The 19,078-nt window shown below is 29.1% G+C and overlaps 3 protein-coding genes and 1 non-coding gene across 4 annotated transcripts; 2 read left to right on the top strand and 2 right to left on the bottom strand.

Moving 5' to 3' along the window:
- Window positions 1-2,433: 2,433 nt before the first annotated feature.
- LOC126681383 (probable CCR4-associated factor 1 homolog 11) lies at window positions 2,434-3,312 on the bottom strand. The gene has a single exon (XM_050376924.1). The coding sequence runs from the start codon at window positions 3,310-3,312 to the stop codon at window positions 2,434-2,436; it is 879 nt and encodes a 292-aa protein (XP_050232881.1).
- Window positions 3,313-6,837: 3,525 nt separating this feature from the next.
- On the bottom strand, window positions 6,838-9,565 carry LOC126682659 (probable 2-oxoglutarate-dependent dioxygenase AOP1). The gene is made up of 3 exons (XM_050378399.2): window positions 9,148-9,565; window positions 7,959-8,280; window positions 6,838-7,315 (listed from the first exon to the last, which is right to left on the bottom strand). The coding sequence occupies exons 1-3, from the start codon at window positions 9,522-9,524 to the stop codon at window positions 7,088-7,090; spliced, it is 927 nt and encodes a 308-aa protein (XP_050234356.1). The 5' UTR covers window positions 9,525-9,565; the 3' UTR covers window positions 6,838-7,087.
- Window positions 9,566-13,451: 3,886 nt separating this feature from the next.
- On the top strand, window positions 13,452-14,227 carry LOC126682660 (triphosphate tunnel metalloenzyme 3-like). The gene has a single exon (XM_050378400.1). It carries the CDS (start codon window positions 13,537-13,539, stop codon window positions 14,152-14,154), a length of 618 nt encoding a protein of 205 aa, XP_050234357.1. The 5' UTR covers window positions 13,452-13,536; the 3' UTR covers window positions 14,155-14,227.
- A 4,439-nt stretch (window positions 14,228-18,666) lies between these two features.
- TRNAP-UGG (transfer RNA proline (anticodon UGG)) lies at window positions 18,667-18,738 on the top strand. The gene has a single exon. It is a non-coding gene; the product is annotated as a tRNA-Pro (tRNA).
- The last annotated feature ends 340 nt before the right edge of the window (window positions 18,739-19,078 follow it).

The following is a 19,078-nucleotide window of genomic DNA, read 5'->3' as shown; positions in this document are numbered from 1 at the left end:
AATTCTATTACTATGGCATAATAAAATAATCACTATAGAAACTGAATGCAGAGCTGATTTTAAAAATTAAATATTGTAAAATAATTTTTATTTTATTTTGAACTTATTAAAAAAAATTGGTATAAATGTATACTTAATGTATTTTAATATTAATAGACTTACTAGATGGAAAACAAAATCATATATACACACACACACACATGATAATTGAAGTGATGAAAGTATAAACAATAAAAATTTAAAAGAACTAAAATAATTTGTGCAAATAATGGACTTTAATTATTTTTCAATCATTTTATATTTTACAAATAATAGTAAAAGTCCAAATTAAATTTAAAGTGAGAGTGCAAAAGATTATATATAACTATTAATTAGGACAAACACATGAGGAAAAAAAATACAAGTATTAGTAAAAGTAAATTTTGTTCTCATTATGTATTTAAGTTTCACAATAATATTTCTCTTTCAGTTTATTTTTTATTACAATTATTATTTTAGAGATATTCAATATCATGGGTGTTTTATTTATCACTATTGAATTGTTAATGACTATAAATAATACAAAGACAAATCATGACTCCTTAAAAATAAGGAGCGAGTCATCTTTTATATTAAATGAAAGCTTCAAAAAGCAATCATCCACATACCGTAAAGGATTTTAGCTATTAAATGAGTCATCCAATTACACTTAAAAGTTACAATTCACAACGTATTTTTTTTAAAATCATAAAAATATGCTAAAATTAGTCCACATTACCATCACAAAAGGAGTTGTTATATATTAGATGATGATAGTGTAAGAATAACAACTCTTCCATCAATCGTTTGAAGTCGCAGTGCCTTTTTCACAATTGAAAATGTTAACTCTTAGCCAAGCAACAATCATTTGGTTACTCATTCATGTTCTTCAATCTGATCTTTCATCTTCTCCATTATTTTGGAGAAAATATAATGTACAATTTGTTATACTTTTAATGTTCTTGAAGATTCACTTGTGTACTTTTTGATGGTTCTTCTAATTATTTCCTGAGATCGATAGATATTTCGGACAGGAAAATTCCTAGAAATCTGATGCTGAAAGTTCCAATGAGCTGCATAAACTTACAGAAATTATGCAGAGTAAGGAATTGCAGAGTGCCTTGCTTAACAAGTTAGACTTTTAGTACTCCTCAGAACAGAATCTCTCAGCTGTCAGGGATTTAAAAAGTAGTTCAAGCAGTCAAGAGGCGGAACGTATCGATGAACTGACCCTTAGATGAAATTCCATGGGTAGTAAATGGGAAACAATTTATGCAGAGAATAGCAACTGATCAACTGAGAGAGAGATTGAAGTTTCTTGAAGAAGAAAGCAAAATATTGAGGCAAGAGAGAAAAATGTTGATGACTGAGATTTATCAGCATTTTCGTGTTGTATACTATTTTCTTCAACTTGAAAATCCATAATAGCACAGAGATTTTCCTGATGAATCTTTTAATGAGGTAGAAAAAAATTCTCTCTTGGTTGGTAAAATGCGAAAAAGTATATAAAAAACTCACAAAAGTAGTATAATTTCTACTTGGAAAAGCTGGGCCGAATATGTTCTTGCTCAATTCTTGCTTGTAAATTTATCAATATTTGATATGATGATGAGACATCTGATGTTGAAACAGAATGGAGGACGACAAACCGAAAAACCGAAGAAGTAATACATGGCGCACTGAAATAATATCCAGAAGAATAAATATGGTTGGATCTTCATGCTGTTTGGTATTACACATTTGTTCTGTTATATACAAGCATTTTCACTTCTCTTGATGGATTTCTGAAGAATACAAGGATGATTATTTTTAAAAATAAGGGTCCGATTGGATATGAGTTGAGTTCAGGAGTCATTTTGACTTCCATCCCAAAGTTTAGGGACCAATTTTATTATTATTACTATTTTGGCTAAAGGAAGATACATCAAGTACAGACATATATTAGTTATAATTTCAGGCGTACAGTGATTCAAAAGAATTAGATTTTTTTATAAATAAATATGATTCAAAATTAAAGAATATAGTTTTAATCTTTTATTTACATGCCATAATTTATGGAATCAATTTACTGTGTGCTGATAAATGGATATGTCTCAGCATATAATTAGATAAACAGTCATGATTCTCATCTCACTTAATGTTGCATATATTTTCGTCTTTGATCCTCCAAAACTAGCTAAGACATTAGCTAAATTCAGGAGTCAATAAAATTATTTGTATTTTTACTAAGTAAAATAATAACAATAATTATAATAGAACAGTAAATGAAAAATATAGATATTTTTATTAGAAAAATCCATATTGCTAAATTTACATTGCAATTAAACTAAATATATTAATAATCACACCATAAGAACATACTAGATAAAGACTACATATTTCATTTGAACTTAAACAAAAGAGAAACCAGAAGCATCAACTGGACGGAGGGTTGCGCGTACCGATTTGCTTACAGAGTCCGTACATTAATCCTTCGTAGCCGTTACAGTACCTTCTGACGTAGCCGGTATAATAATAGCTATTGAATCCGATGGCATATACGTCCTTCAATCTCATGAAACACTGTAGAGTTAATAAGCTATCAGATCCCGCTTGATGGCTCTCCCCAACAACTCGACCAACATTCAGTAAATTTGTAATATTTTCTAATCCACCATACAATCCATTGAAACGGCTCATGTATTTCAAATCATAGACCCTAAATCCCAGGTAATATCTTACTAACCCAAAAAAGGACCCTATGTTATCGGGCAACTTTTTCTTACTCAAAAGTTTGATCAAAAACCCTAGATCATAACAGCCATGAAAAGTGATCCAAACGAGGTTCGAATATCTATTCATAATCAACCCGGAACTTACCAATAACCTAATGAATTCAGAAGAATCAATGCCCTCTTCTCTAAGCCTCTTAAAATCCATTCCTTGTTTCTCAAGGAACTTAATAGATTCCTCATTTTTTAAGTCACGCTCAAGATCAAAATCGCTAAAGTTGAATTGCCACATATAGTAAAATTCTGTACCAAAACTTGGTAGAACTCCATTAGAATCACTAAGAGTTAATCCGAACTGGAGAATTTTTAGTTCATCGACGTTCTTTTTCATAACAGAATAGATGTCTTGAGGCGAGGCTTGCGACAGAAGTTCTTTTTTGATGGAGGACTTGTAAACTGATCCGGGATATTCCGTGTCTAGCGAAACGACACAGAAATAGGGCAAAGAGCTCCGTATGAGCGAGAACTCAGATTTTAAGTTATTCTTCCACACTTGACGTAACATGACATGTTTTTGCGACATGATTTTGATGGCAGGTTTTTCGAAATATAAGCAAGAAAATTTGATAAACTCGGCTGTGGATTTTGAAAGCTAAGAAATCAAATAATATGGTGGATGATATAGTAAAGAAAAAAGAGAGACTGTGGTGGTTATATATAGAGAAATATTTGATCCACTTTGGTTTTGGATTTGGATTAGATTTTCATAACTGGGTTTCAGTCTTCAGATATTCCTTTTCCGGAGAGGAAAAAGTAATAAATTTACCTAAAAAAACTAGTAATATGATTCCAATTCTTTTTACTCTTTTCCAAAAAATTAATTCGACTATAGATCATTTATTGAGTTTTATTTTCTTTAAAATAACCTTTGATTTATTGTATATCCGAACCATATTGTCCTCCTTTTCCTCCTCTTTTGAATATTTTGATCTATATTATTCACTTAATTACCAACTTAACAATAAGTGAAACTCATTCATTGTGTCCTTGATGGAGAAAATTAAGTAACTTTTGCTTTGAATTTTTTGACTATGAATTGTTAATTGTTCTTATTTACAAGAACAAAAAAAATAAACAAGTTGAGGGTTTGCTGCCACTGAATCATTTTTCAATCTCTAATTTTGGCAAACTCTCTTAAGTTTATTTTGTTGGTACGCATCAAGACCCTTCCGCTTGAAGGCCGTATTATATTCTGCAGTTTGAGATGTCGGAATTGGAGATTTTGTAAAAGAGAATTAACTTTAAGAATTAAATTTTATTTTATTTTTTTTAATTATACTTTTTGACTAAGTTGACAAACGGACTTAACTTTTAAATGTCAAGGAAATTACAATTAATTTTTAAAATCATGGAAAAACTAGTAATTTGCACCTAATATCAGAGGAAAAATAATAATCATCACATACTGAGTTAGCTGAAATGGCATATTTATACCAGTTGTATAAGTTTAAAGGTCAGTTTATTACCGAGGCAAAACTTAAAGGACTTAAATATTTTTTGTGCAAAAGTTCAAGGGTCTATATGTATCTTTTGCCAAATTTAATCTTTCAATATGAGGTCATGCAATGAAAAAAGTGAAATCTACCTCAAATCATTAGGAACTATTAACATAATTCATTAATGAATTAGTATTAATTATATATATATATATATATATATAACTAAATAAGAGTTAGTGGCTATGGACATAGTAAGAAAAGTATAAAAAAATCATAAAATTCTATTAATTGTGGTTTTTTTTTTTGACAGAGATAGACCTGTTCATGGGTTTGGGTACCTGTCCAGACTCGTCCAAACCCGATGTTAAGGGCCGAACTTGGGTAATGATTTTTCGTACCAAGCCGGCCTGAGTCCGAGTCCGCAAAAAGTCCGTTATTTTATGGGCGGATTCAGACTTTCATTTTAATAAAATTTACATATAAGCCCGCCCAAACCCGGCATGAACGCGCAAAAATATAATGTTAGAGCCGGATTTGGATAGAAATGTAAAGCCGAACAGGGCTCGAGCCGAGCTTGGTCTTGTAAAAAAAATTAAAAAGTCTGTCGGGCCCGGTCCGAACAGATCTAGATAGAGGAAGTAATTGTTATTGAGTTAATTAGACAAAATACTACAATATGTAAACTTAATTAGATAATTACGATGTCATCTTTCTTTTTTGATAATTACAATTTGTTCTTTTTTAATTTCATTTTTAAGCTTTCTATTTTAGACAAATACCTTTATCTCTTCATCTCCTTCTTTTGTTCTCAGCCAAACCTAATTTCTTCACCATCTCATTCTAATTTTCCTTCTTTTTATCCACAGCTACCCAAATCTATCTTTTCCAACTCAACCTCCTTCTTTCGCCGGTGTTTCTTCTCGGCCGCGAGTCCACTTCTACCGCTGCTACTGCGATTTTCGGTCTTTCTTTTTCGCCGCGAGTCATCTTCATACTCTCCTCGTCTTCAGTCACTACCTCCGCATCGCACACCATCGCCAAAAGCCCACTGCCGCCGTCGTCGCACACCATCGTTTCAGTCAATTTTTTTCAGATCTAAAATCGATTTCTTATTTTGGGTGTTAGTTAATCCATTTCTTATTTTGGGTGTTAGTTAAAATCGATTTCTTATTTTGGGTGTTAGTTAATCCATTTCTTATTTTTCTTTTGTGAACGATTGTGATGATGTAGTTGTGGTTCGATTTTCTGGTGCTACACAGCCTGCACTCTAGGTGTTTGAAGAAATTCCTATGAGAATTGTAATGTTTTTGGGTGTTGGGTAACTAATGGTTACCATTAGGTAAACCGTTGGATAACTTTGTAATAAATTTTATTTTGAATATATTAGTAATAAAATCGTTAGTTAACTGGTTGTCATCGCCGGAGATGGCAGATCTGTTGTGATGAAATTTAATTTTGTTGCTATTTAACCAATCGTTAGTTAACTGGTTTTCTTTTGTAAACGACAGTGGTGATGTGGTGGTGGTTCAATTTTTTTGGTGTTGCACTGCTTTCACTCTAAGTGTTTGAAGAAATGCTTATGAGAATTGTAATATTTTTTAGGTGTTGGGGTAACCAATGGTTAACATTGGGTAAACCGTTAAGTAACCTGTAATTTTTATTTTTGATATATCATTAATGAAGTCGTTAGTAAACAGTTGCTGAATTTTATGTTTGTGGTTCGACTTTTTTGTGTTGCACTCTAGGTGTTTGAAGAAATATTTGTGAGAATTGTAATATTTTTGGATGTTGGGTAATCAATGGTTAACATTGGGTAAATCGTTAGGTAACCTGTAATTTTTATTTTGAATAGATCATTAATGAAATCGTTAGCAAACAGTTGCTGAATTTTATGTTTGTTGCTAGTTAACCAATGGTATACTAATGGTACACCAATGACCTTGTTTTTTAGAACCATGTTGGTTAACAAATGGTGAATCAATAATTTTAGTTTTTAAAAAAGACGATTTACGTTTTATTTGACGGTTGCTCTTGCAGTGATGAATGGGAGGGGTTTGTAATAGAATTTTCAACTAGTTTAATAAAAATGGAGGTTTGAATTTGAAATAGTTTTTTTTGTTGGTTAACCAACGGTGTTGGTATACCGCTGGGTAACCAAAATCGTATTTCTGAGATTAAAAAAAATATTTTTGAGAATAACAAAAGTTATTTTTGCAAAAAAAAAGGTACAAATTGTATTTTTCAAAAAAAACTTTGAGGTAGTATTCTTAAAAATATTTTATCTTTTTTTGGTATTTATCTAAAGAGGCCATTGTTATTTTTATTTAAAACAAAAATAAATTTAAAGACTAAACATTTTTTTTATTAAGTCATCTGATTTAGTTGACTAACACTAAAAATAAACGGTAGAATTAGGTATTAACGGATATAAAATGGAAAGACCATATAGTTTGATTTTAAAATAAAATGAACGAAATTATGAGTTACGTCATATGTGGGGAGTGTTTGAGTAATTTTCTCTTAATATAAATATTAAAAAGAAATATAACCTTCATAGAATTTAATTAGCCAATTCAAACTTTAATTATTCATACAAGAAGCTTCTCTACAAAAAAAAAAGTTTCCGAAATGAAAACTAATTTTATTATACATTAAACTTCAAAATTGTAACTAATAATTATAACATAATCACACAATACAGGACTAAACCATGATCAAGTAAAAGTCTCGTATTACCAACGAGCTATAACTCAAATGGTATAAGCGCTGGCAGCAAACTGCTAGGTCGTGGGTTCGATTCCTCCCACAAGCGCTCCCCCCTCCCCAATTATCCAAAAAAATAAAAGTAAAAGTCTCGTATTAAATACCACAATAGGCCTTAATCGGACGGCGATTGTTCTGGTAGGATTGAAGAAAGTCTAAATGATTGAATGGGTTGTACATTAATGGATGGTCCAGATCAACCAGCACTTCAGGCACTTGCAATGTTCCATTGTTGAATGTAAAAAGTCCCATTGAGTATCTATCTACATTTCCATTCATTCTCACTTGGTGAGTAGGCGATTTTATTCTGTCATTGCTCCATGCCTATAACAAATTTAAACAATTTACTAGTAAATAATAAAATAAAATTTATTTGAAAAATAGGAATCGAACTCGGTGCGAAAATCCTCCGAGAAGCCACTCAGCTATCAACATATTACTATAATTTAGTTAATAATTTTTTTTATTATTTCAATTAGACTACTGATCTTATGTTTCATTTTAACGAAAATCCCTTCCTAATTTGAAAACTAACTTGTCTATGTGGTAATCGGACGAACGCAATAATTTACATTTTTCTTAGGGCTATTGAATACAAAATTTACATTTTTAAAGCTTATGTAAATCTAACTAAAAATTTTATTTTGATAATTCTCATATAATTTTAATATTTCAAGCGTCGTTAATACGATTGGATAATCTTTTACTCGTTTTTCTAAATTAATTTTTTTAAAATAATGTCCCTGTATTTTTATTTTTATTGAAAATTAGCCAATCAATCATTTTTTTTTTTCGACCTGACTTATCACCATTAACACTTTTTTACGAAAGAGGAATCTGATGCTCATAAATTAAAATATATAAATTTAGTATGTATAAATTATAATGGATGGATTCAAATATGTGTTTTGGCCTTCAACTATATGGATTTAAATATGCGTTTTGCCCTTCAACTATATGGACTTACCATTAAGGCATCACCGGCCATGACCACAAAGGAGGAAGGCGAAAAGTCGACGTCAATTTTGCGGCCATCTTTGGTGTCGATCTCCAAGCCATTAATTTGGTTCTGATGAAGAATTGTTGTGAAGCTGGTATCTGTATGAGCACCTAAACCCATGCAACTCTCATCTTCTTTGGGTGCTCTGGTTTTTAGCAGTCGAAGAACATAACAAGTGGAGTCAACATAAGAGTCATGGTACTTCTCCACCCCATAGCTTTCGAATAACATCCTTGTCACTATTTTATCTAGCTCCGCACTAAGTTTGCCATATGCATGAATGCTTTCACTGCCCATCAAAACATAAAATCAACAAATTGAATATATATATACAGGGGCGAAGCCAGAAATTCCTCGAAAGGTGGGCAAAAGGCATATATCGGTAATAAAGATGGACAATTAATTATATAAATATAATATGTAAGTAAAAAATGAAAAAAAAAATAATTAGCTAAAGCCTAAGGTGGCTTCGCCACTGTATTATATATATATAACCATAGAGTTTAATATGTTAATCGAGAAATATAATTGTGAGTTCGGTTCAAACCAAACCAAATCAAGCTAAAGTTTGATTTTTTTTGAAAATCGAACTAAATTGAGTTTATAAGTATTTAAATTATTTAAAACTGAACTGAATTAAAATTCGACGTTTTATGATATTAAATCAAACCAAATCGTTTTGTTTGATTCTATTTGGCTTTTTTGTTTGGTTTGTACCAAAAGCAAACTTACAAAATTTCAATAAACCAGAAATAAAAAAAGTTATACTAATATCAAACCGAAATAAAGTAATCAGCACAATTGGTTTGTTCAGTTTTTTTGGTTTTTTCAATTGGATTTGTACCAAAAGTGAGCTGAATTTTTTTTATTAAACCTTAAATCAAAATGAACCAAACCAAAAAAACATTTTTCTCAAAATCAAACCCAGCCAAATTAGTCAACTCAGTTGGTTTATTCGGTTTATTCAGATTTATCAATTCAGCCTGTACCAAAAATTAAACTGAAATTGTAACACTTATAAAAACCAGAACGAACCGAAAAACCAAGTTTTTTTATATTATCAAACAAAATCGTCAAACTTAATTTTTCAATTCAGTTTCAGTATTCGATCCGGTTAATTTTGCAAAATTCTACTTAGATCAGTAAAATTACGTACCGGAAACGATCATTCCCATGAGGCCACATGAGGGTGGTGAAATTATGAGCTGCCTCAGGAGTCTCTGCATCTTCAATCCCCATACTTTCATGCAGAGGAATCCTTGAATTTTGACCAATATAACTAATCAATGGCCTTTTACACTTATTTTGCATTTTAACCTCCGTAGGAAGATCAAACAACTCCTTCAACTTTCCAAAAACTTCATTACGAAGCCCTGCAGTTAATTTATTGTACTCTACAACAAAACAGCCATACTCTTCTAGGGCTAACCTAACTTCACCACAAGCTTTGAGCCAAGAACTTGAACCAGGCTTGAGTGTTTCTTTGCTGAAATCAAGAACTGGAAGCTTTGGTGCTAATTCAACTACAACCATGGTTCTTGTTTATTTTGTAGAGATGTTTGGTGGAGATTTCTTGCTTTCTTTCATAGCTTTTTATAGGAAAAGTTGGTGTTAATTCACTCATTTTTAATTGAATTAGAAAATATTATGTCGGTAGTATCAAAACTTTTTAAAAATTTAATATATCAGTGTTTGAAATTTTATTTCTTTTAAATTAATTTTTTTATTTTTAGGTAATATGTTCTTTCCGTTCCATCCTAATTGAGAATATTCATGTTGCATATTGTTTAAAAATTTCTTGTAATTTTACTTTTAGCTCTTCATATTACATTAAATACATCACATTTTTCCGAAAATGTTCTTTAAAAATGTACTCTCAATTGAAGATGGTACAAAAAAAAAGTTAAAAAAGTATTTTATGAATAACAGTTGTCAAATACTATGGGACATTCAAAAATAAAAAATTTCTTAAGAGTATCAAACAAGCGTTTTTATTTGTTTTTTCAATCGACTTATGTTAAAATTAAAACTAAACTCATATTTACGTAATTTTTTCTGTCGTAGTTGCAAAAATAGTATGTGTTATATGATACTTGTGGAATCAATAGCTAATTATATATATATATCAGTAAATTTAAAATTTATTTTTGGTCTTATCAATAGTCCGATAATCAAAAAATGATTGAAATTACTCGTTCCATGCATATAATAAGTTGAACTACTAATGTAAAAAGAATTAAAATTCAGGCACTCAAAAAATAAATTTAGAAACGTTCAAATACCATTAGTATAATTTTCCATTAACGTAAAATCAGTCATTAGCCATGTAATTAAATAAGTATATACAGCTTTTGTTGGCTAATTATGGGCTCAAATTGTAAATTAGGTGTAACACTAAATAGATTGCAGTCAAATTACGGGATTTCTTATTAAATCGGATTTAATTTATGAAATTCTTCCACTAAAATTTAACTATCTGTGGATTGTAAAGTTGACTTATATATAGCTATAAGAAAAGTCATTCAGACTGGGCCTAAGCAAAGAAAATTGAACAATACAGAACTACTTGCATGAAGCAGCTAATCAGACATCATTTAGGTAAGAAAATTGAATGGAGTAGTAGTATTTATTTGCATATAAGTCTTCTACTATAATTTATTAAATGACTTGTATTTAAGGCTGCATCAGTTAGTCAATTCAAAAGAAAAAAAGAGTTTCTTTATGTCAATTTTGTGAAGATATGACCTACATAGGTTTCCACAAAAAAAACCTACATAGGTTGATACAAATACAATTATTTATATTTTTTTTGGAATAATTAGGAACTACATGATGTCCAAATCTTCATCCATTGAATTGTAAATTCAATGGGAAGTTGATTATGATGGTATCGAAATTATCTTTTTTTTTTTTTTGCAATTTGATGAATGGACTTTAGTTTATTTGTAATTTGGTTTTCAAATTTTAAATACTTTTCAATTTAGCTACTAAAATTTAATTTAATTTTAATGAAAAGTTTTTGGTCAAGATACATATATAGTAGCCAAATTTTATTTCTTTTACTTAAAAGTTTGTCATGTACGCATAATTTAATTTAAAAACTTCCTTTCAAATTAGAATTATGTATACGTGAAAGTTTTTAAGAAAACTAGCAAAATCTGGCGACATGGGAAAATTTGTTACAACGTATGCATTTTGGCACGAAAAATCTCATTTGAGATTATATTAAAATTTAATAACTAAAATAAAATAAATTAAAATTTAGTCACCTAAATATAAAAAATAATAATTTGAATATCATTAGGATCAATTACCCCACTATAGCTGATGTTTTCAGTTTTGATCATCAAACTGTTTTTTAGTCCTATTGATATAATATTTTTTTCTTCTGTTGATTATTTTGTAACGTTTTCATATTCAGTAACTAACATCTTTTGTTGTTGTTTTTTTATACGTAGATGTTGATATTTTCTGCAGTCATACACTTGAAAAATTAGTAAGAATTTCCTAGAAAAAAGAATGTGAAAGTTGATCAATTCTCATGTAACATCAACAAGTTTGTAAAATATTGCAATTTGAGAGGGATCTAAGACTGGTAATTTGGATCTAGTGATAATGTAAATCCTGGCTAGAACAACAAACCTTTTTTTCCTCCTAAAGAGAAGTGGAATTTGTAACAAATTGGTGGACGTATTCTGGGCTTTTAGCCAAGTGTAATGCCATGGTTTATTAAAGAAAAATTCTTACATAATTCCAACTCAATGTGCTCAAAAACAAAATCACAATTATTTCTCATATCACTATAATTGAGTTGAAATTATATAATTTTTTCGCCAAAATGTGATAATATCCGTCTCCAAATAGATTTTTTATGACATTAAGTCTAGAAAATTTTAAACCGTAGAGTTATAACTGATTGTAAACATTAGTCTAACTTAAAAAAAACGCTCTCTCCCACTTTTTTTTCTCATATAAAAAACCCTAACAGTCTATAAATTTTTACTTATATTATTTTTAACTGTTGTCAATAGTTTGTTTTCATTATTGACAGTAATCATTTCTTTTTTTATATTATTTTAATTTACAAAATATAATTTTTTTTTAAATCTTTAATTTTTATTGATTAAAATGATTAAAATTTACCGATGAAGCACATAGGAAATACAATTTATTACGAATTAAGAATCGAAAATAGATAGAAGACATTTAAACAATAAAAATAAATTCTTTTTAATTAGGGCAATTTTTAGCAACGGTCCTTAAACTTTACTCTCTTCTTCAACTATTTTTATAATTTAAAACGTATTAATTCAACCATTCATGTACTTTAAATTTATATTTCAACCATTCTTGGTAGTTTGTGTCATTAAAAGAGAAATTCTTAGGTAGACTCGGTCTACCACGTCATCTGTAGACTAAACCAATGATATCATAACACCTCATTAAAATGAGGGTATTCTTGTAATATCATTATTCAAAAGTGTATGCAAATAAAAAGCGAATTTACAAGAATACCCTCATTTTAATGAGGTGTTATGATATCATTGGCTTAGTCTACGGATGACGTGGTAGACCGAGTCTACATAAGAATTTCTCGTCATTAAAAATATTTCTTTGTCCCATATATATAGAAAAAAAGTTGTTACTTCTTGACTTACACACATATTAAGAGATATTATTAATACTACATATTTTTTTTATAATATTGTTAAAGTGACCCTTGACTTTATTCTAGCTAATATATTCTAGTGGATAGGAATTGATCAATTTATTGGAGCTATAAATTCATAATACTCATAAAAACAAATAAGCATATTTTCGAAATCAAAATGAGCGAGGTATACAATATTTAGATTGATCGTTCTTTTAGATATTTTTTTTTTTAAAAAAAGTTACTTATTGATAATTGATTTTAATTTTCTTATTTTAAATAAAATATTGATTATATATGACTCATTTATTTTTAAGTAAAATAATCAAAGATCTAATTTAAAATTTAAATAGAAATAAAATTATATACTTAGAAAGGTTTAAAATTATTTTATACGAGTATCTGTCTAAAGAAAATGTAATGTTTTTCTATGATATTATATTTATAAAGTATATATTAGTTGATTATTTTTAAGAAACTTAATACAACCACATCAAACAATTATAATAAAATAAATTATTCTATACTTTGTTGAATCACTTACGCATAGTAAGGAATATTTATATGCCCAAAATATAATATAAATAATTAAAAAAAATTAATTTTACCGGCACAATGCGCAAGAATCGAGCTAGTTGTGATATAATTTGAAATACAAAGACTGCTAAGATACGTTTTAAACTTTAGGGATGGGTTATAGTAGGCGAGAAAGTAAAATTGGGGGACCGTTCGTAAAAATCACCAGTCCTTATTGTCATCTTTCTTTTCCATTTCCACGTCAGATACTTTAAATTATCTCCTTTTAAATTCATAAAAGATAAAAATTCTCGAACTTTTATTTTCCTCCACTTTCTCACCAACCAAACACCCAACCAAAACAAAAACAAAACCACCATGGAAGTAGAAGTAAAACTCCGTCTCCCAAACTCCGAATCCCACCAAAAACTCTCAAACATCCTCTCACCCTTCCACACCCAAACCCTAATCCAAGAAAACATCTTCTTCGACACACCCACCTCACACCTCGCCTCAAATCTCGCAATCCTCCGCCTCCGCTTCTACAATCAAGACTCCCACTGCACCCTCACACTCAAATCAAAGCCCACACTCGCCAACGGCATCAGCCGCATAGAGGAGCAAGAAGAGCCCGTCGACCCGCTACTCGGGCGGATGTGTGTGGCCGAGCCACGGCGGCTGTGGGCGTTGGAGAGGTCAAAGATTATGATGAGAGTTGCGGAGGAGTTTAGGGTTGGTGGGGATGATGATGATGATGGGTTGGTTTGTTTAGGTGGGTTTAAGAATGTGAGACAAGTGTTTGATTGGAGAGGATTGAAATTGGAAGTTGATGAGAGTGTGTTTGAGTTTGGTATATGTTATGAGATTGAGTGTGAGAGTGAGGTGCCTGAGGAAGTTCAGAGATTGATTGAAGAGCTGTTGATTGGTCATGGGATTGATTTTTGTTACTCTGAGAGTAATAAGTTTGCTGTTTTTTTATCTGGGAAGTTGCCTTAATTTGTGTAAAGATGTTATTTTTTGTGAGATTTTTTATTCATTAATAATGGGTTTTGAATTGTTAGTTGTTCAATTCAATGTGTATCTTTAACGAAAATTTGCAACTTTCTGGAATTGCAAGGAAATCTATAGGGAATTCATTTTTTTAAACAAAAAATTGATTAATTGTGCTTTATTTTGCTTGCTTGATTAAAATTTATTGAAAGTTAATCACTTGGTTGTCCAGCAGAGATTTTTGCAGTATGAATTGTCATGCAAATATGTAGAACTTAGTACTGAATTGCTATGAATTTTATGAAATAAGCAGTGGATAAAAAGACCTAAAAGCTATTTAGAAAACTCAACAAAGATTTAGGATAATTGATCTTTTTTTTTTTTTCCAAACGATAGAGTCGATTATGAAGATTCAACTTACAAAACGTGAAAGTCATATAACAATGGATCCATATATGATCTTTCAAATATTAAAATAAAATAGAGGAAATTAGACCTACCACGTGAAAACTGAAAATAATTAGATAAATACCGACACATTAAATTTTTTGCAGCAAAAGTTTTCTATTTTCCATAACACGTGCTGACATCTTTTTTTTTGATTGGATACGTACTGACAATAGTTTTTTCTCTGATGGCTTATCTCCTTTACTCACACAACACTAACCTGCTAAACTGCCCTTATCTGTATATTTTGCTCTCCACTTTCCGCCGTCCTCCGGTTTATTCCAAACCGAGTAGTCGGCTGGTGATCAGACCTTTATTACAGTTCTTAGAAGAAACTCGTTGTTGTTAGTCAAGGTTTATCCGTACATGTACAGATTTAACTCCAAGATTTTGATTGGATTCGCTTTGTTTCAATAGCCTCCATTTAATTTCAGAGATGACACCGTGACCGGAGTTAAGTATCATAATCTCTTGATTCTTCAATCTTTATATGCGTTTTCTTTATTTTCCTTCAATTCATGAAATGGGTTCTCTTTTATTTGTTCCCTTCAACATCCAAACATTCCAAATTCTTGATTTTTTTATTAGCAGCATGCATGCATGTTCCATTTTGTTTGTTACCCACCTTTTATTTTCTTTAGAAGAATTATGAGAAAACAGTAAATTATAATTGGGTTTTTGTCTCTTGATTTGGTCATGGTCTTTCATTTAATTTGTAGATTAAATCATAATTATTTGTTCTTCTTCTATGGCTACTACAATTGAGCAGATGGGATTTTTTAAGTACCTCGTTGTTTTTCGGTCACAATTGAAGGTCAAAATGGATCTAGTTGTTGAGGGAACCGCCAACCATTTTATCAGATCCTCTATATTTTACATCTCTTTTGGAAAAGATGTCTATATTGATAATTTTCTTGGCAATTCTTCCGGCATAATGTTCAAGTACACTGGCAAACAATTTGCTCTAATTATGGTCAATGATTTATGTTATCAGGAGCCTCTTTGATGTAAATTTTAGGAAGATTACAAGCATTTTTGGTATACTATTGTATATTTATTGTATATTATCCATAGATTTTCGGTATGCCATTTGTATACTTTTTATATACCATCTGCATTTTTTAATATACATAATATTAGATTGATTTAATATATTTTTAAAATATTTTTTTATATACTATCTGTATATTTTATGTGTTTGATTTAATTTTGATTATCATTTTTTTGTCAACTATTTAGGCATATAATCTGGATACTTTATGTGATGAATGGGTTGTAAATATTTAGGCATACAATCCGTATAATTGTTGTATATCAGCTGTATTTTTTTTATAGAAAAAATCAGTATACTTCGTGTATATTTTGTATATATTTTTTAATTTTAAAAATATAAATATTCTTTGTTATATATTGTGTATATTTTGTCATTTTAAAATAATAAATACACCTTGTGTATTATTTGTGTATATTTTATGTATATTTTGTACATATATTTTTTAATTTTAAAATGATAAATACACATTGTGCATTCTTCGTGTATATTTTGTGTATATTTTTTAATTTTAAAATAATAAATACACATTGTTTATTATTCGTGTATATTTTATGTATAGTTTGTACATACTTTTTTTATTTTAAAATAATAATTAAACCTTGTGTATTCTTCGTGTATACTTTATGTATATTTGTACTTTTTTTATTTTAAAATAATATATACACCTTGTGTATTTTTCGTGTATATTTTATGTATATTTTTTAATTTTAAAATAATAAATATATGTTATATATACTGTATATTTTGTAATTTTTAAAATAATAAATATATTTTGTGTATAATTTTAAATTTTAAAATAATAAATTACTTTGTGTGTACTTTTCAATTTTAAGATAATTGATGTTGATATATTTTTTTATTAGATTTGGTACTTTAAAAAAAAGCATCCTTTGCGTATATTTTTGAGAAAATAGTAAACATATTGTATGTATATTTTGTGATTATTTTTGAATAGATTTGATAATTTTTTTAGAAAATAACAAGTATGCTTTATGTATATTTTGTGTATAATTTATAAATAATAATAACAATAATAATATATCTTATGTATATTTTGTGTATACTTTATAATTACTTTTGAATAGATTTAGTATTATTTTTTCAGAAAATAATCAGTATATTTTGTGTAAATTTTATAAAAAATAATAGATAGATTTTATATGTAATTTGTGTATACTTTGTAATTTAAAATAATTAATTTTGATATATTTTTGAATAGATTCTTTTAAAAAAGAAAATAATAAATATATTTTATGTATACTTTATAAAAAATAATAAATATCTTTTATGAATGTCTTTATATATTTTTTATAATTTAAAAATAAAAATATTTCTAATTATCTAAATACCTAAATACAATTTTAAAATTTAAATTAGAGAGAGGAGTAATACTTATTCTTAATTCTAAATCAAAATCATGATAATAGCAAACAATAAATAAAAATTAATAAAACAGTTACACCTACTTTAATGTTAATAGAAGTTAGATTTTAATCTTAGAGCTAACTAGAAAATAAAATTAGTGGGATCTTTCATCCAATTTTATTTGACCAGTTTCTCTTTTATTTATATAATAATTAAATTTTTATTTAAAAAGACATATTTAGAAACTCTTATTTCCTGATCCCAAAACAGAAGCCCCAAACAATGAAGGGGTGAACTAATTTCTTTTGATGACTAATGAATATTCATAATCCTGCAATATTAAATTGTCATTTAGCATTTCCCACCCAACAGTCCACTTTGACTCCTAAAAGCAGCATAAAGTTGTCCTTAAGTCAAAGATTAGAATAGAAGTCTACAAATCCAACGGTAGAAACGGAAACAGGGACAGCATAAAAATTAAAGCGAGCAACAACAGAAAATTAAAGAAGTAAAAATGATCCCGTTTCCCGATGGGAATGGAGTACGTGTTTGTTATAAATTATTTCAAATAATCACGTACAAATACAATTAGTTTAAGTAAATAAGTGTTGTTCCCAAATATAATTACCCGTCCGTATTTTTCTAATTACTTTGCAAAAACATGATACTTTTCAAAAAATCCCAATAAAATAATAGGGAACAATAAGATACAAGCAAAAAATAATCGAAAAAAAGAAAATTCTAAACATAAATCCCCAAACTTTAACACAACAATTCCGTTGAGAGGGTGTGTCGATATTTTCTTTTTCCGATCTTCCATTCAATCCGCTTGATCCTTTGAAACCTACTATTTCCGATCTTCGATCCTCATCTTCATTTAAACTCTAAAAAGATAGATCCATACCCTTTTAATTTCTTAGATCTACAAGACTTTAAAAGTTAAAGCTCAAATAAACACTAAAATTTCTTATGAGATCTAAGAAATCTAAGCAAATGAGATATAAAAGACCTTAACTTTATTCCAACAAGAGAATCAACAAGACCCAAATCAAAAACTTAGACTTTAAATTAAGATTTATTGAATTAAAACAAGTAGATCTATAATAATTAGTAATATGGGCGGAGAGAGGATGATTTTCCGGTTAACCGGAAATCATTCTCTCCCACCCTTTAAAAGATGAAGAAGAAGAGACCTTTTTTTAGAGAGAAGTGAGAGCAAAAATTGTAGAGAGAGAAAATTGTTGCCTAACATTTCATGATTGATCCTAGGATAATTGATCTTGACTATCATTTAACTTTTAAATTTTTATCATTTCAGTTATTAAACTATTTTTTTTTATCATTAAAATGAATATTTTGATATATTGTCACAAAAAATGCTTAGGTGGTAGCCGGAAATTGACATGTGCAACCGGATTTTATTAATTTTATTTTAAAAACGAATTTTTAGATCAAATTATAATACATGGAAAGTTTTTTGATAAAAAGTAAATAAATTACGGCTACTATCAAAATAGTTTTGACCGAAAAATATAAAGATAAAGAGAAATAAAAGTTAAAAAAATATAATTTAGTGATTAAAATAAAAAATTAAAATGTTTGATTAAGGTTTGAGATTATATTTACCGTCATTTCATAAAACATAGCAATAAGGGCGTTTGGTCTAGTGGTATGATTCTTGCTTTGGGTGCAAGAGGTCCCGAGTTCGATTCTCGGAACGCCCCTTTTTGTTTTTTATTTGGTTTGTTCAATTGAATGCTTTTGTAGAAGCAATTTGTTTGACAAAATGCTTAGCTGAACCTCTGAAACAGCAACCTGCCATGGTGTTCATACAAAGATCCCACAAATGGCCAATGTTTACCGAACCGAAACCAATAATTATCATTTAAACTAGATCATCTTCTTCTTCTTTTAACAGAACTAGATCATCTTCTGAAACCGGATATTCAACGCTGCAAAAGTATCATGCATGATTTTTCAATATTGAACGTATCGTGCAATTGACTCATTTGAATCTTTTGCCAATCGGTAGAATTGAGTTTTGATTGTTCATGACTGTTTTAT

Source organism: Mercurialis annua, linkage group LG5 (genome assembly GCF_937616625.2).
Source record: "Mercurialis annua linkage group LG5, ddMerAnnu1.2, whole genome shotgun sequence".
Lineage (NCBI taxonomy): Eukaryota > Viridiplantae > Streptophyta > Magnoliopsida > Malpighiales > Euphorbiaceae > Mercurialis > Mercurialis annua.
The sequence above is the reverse complement of the archived record's forward strand: the minus strand, read 5'-3'. Positions and strand labels throughout refer to the sequence as shown.

Excerpts from the sequence above, each read along its gene's own strand:
- LOC126681383 (XM_050376924.1), bottom strand. The coding sequence starts at position 3,312 with ATGTCGCAAAAACATGTCATGTTACGTCAAGTGTGGAAGAATAACTTA.
- LOC126682659 (XM_050378399.2), bottom strand. The coding sequence starts at position 9,524 with ATGGTTGTAGTTGAATTAGCACCAAAGCTTCCAGTTCTTGATTTCAGC. Across the intron at positions 8,281-9,147 it reads CATGGGAATGATCGTTTCCG|TGAAAGCATTCATGCATATG; the intron begins GTACGTAATTTT and ends TTTGATGGGCAG. Across the intron at positions 7,316-7,958 it reads TGGCCGGTGATGCCTTAATG|GCATGGAGCAATGACAGAAT; the intron begins GTAAGTCCATAT and ends AATTTGTTATAG.
- LOC126682660 (XM_050378400.1), top strand. The coding sequence starts at position 13,537 with ATGGAAGTAGAAGTAAAACTCCGTCTCCCAAACTCCGAATCCCACCAA.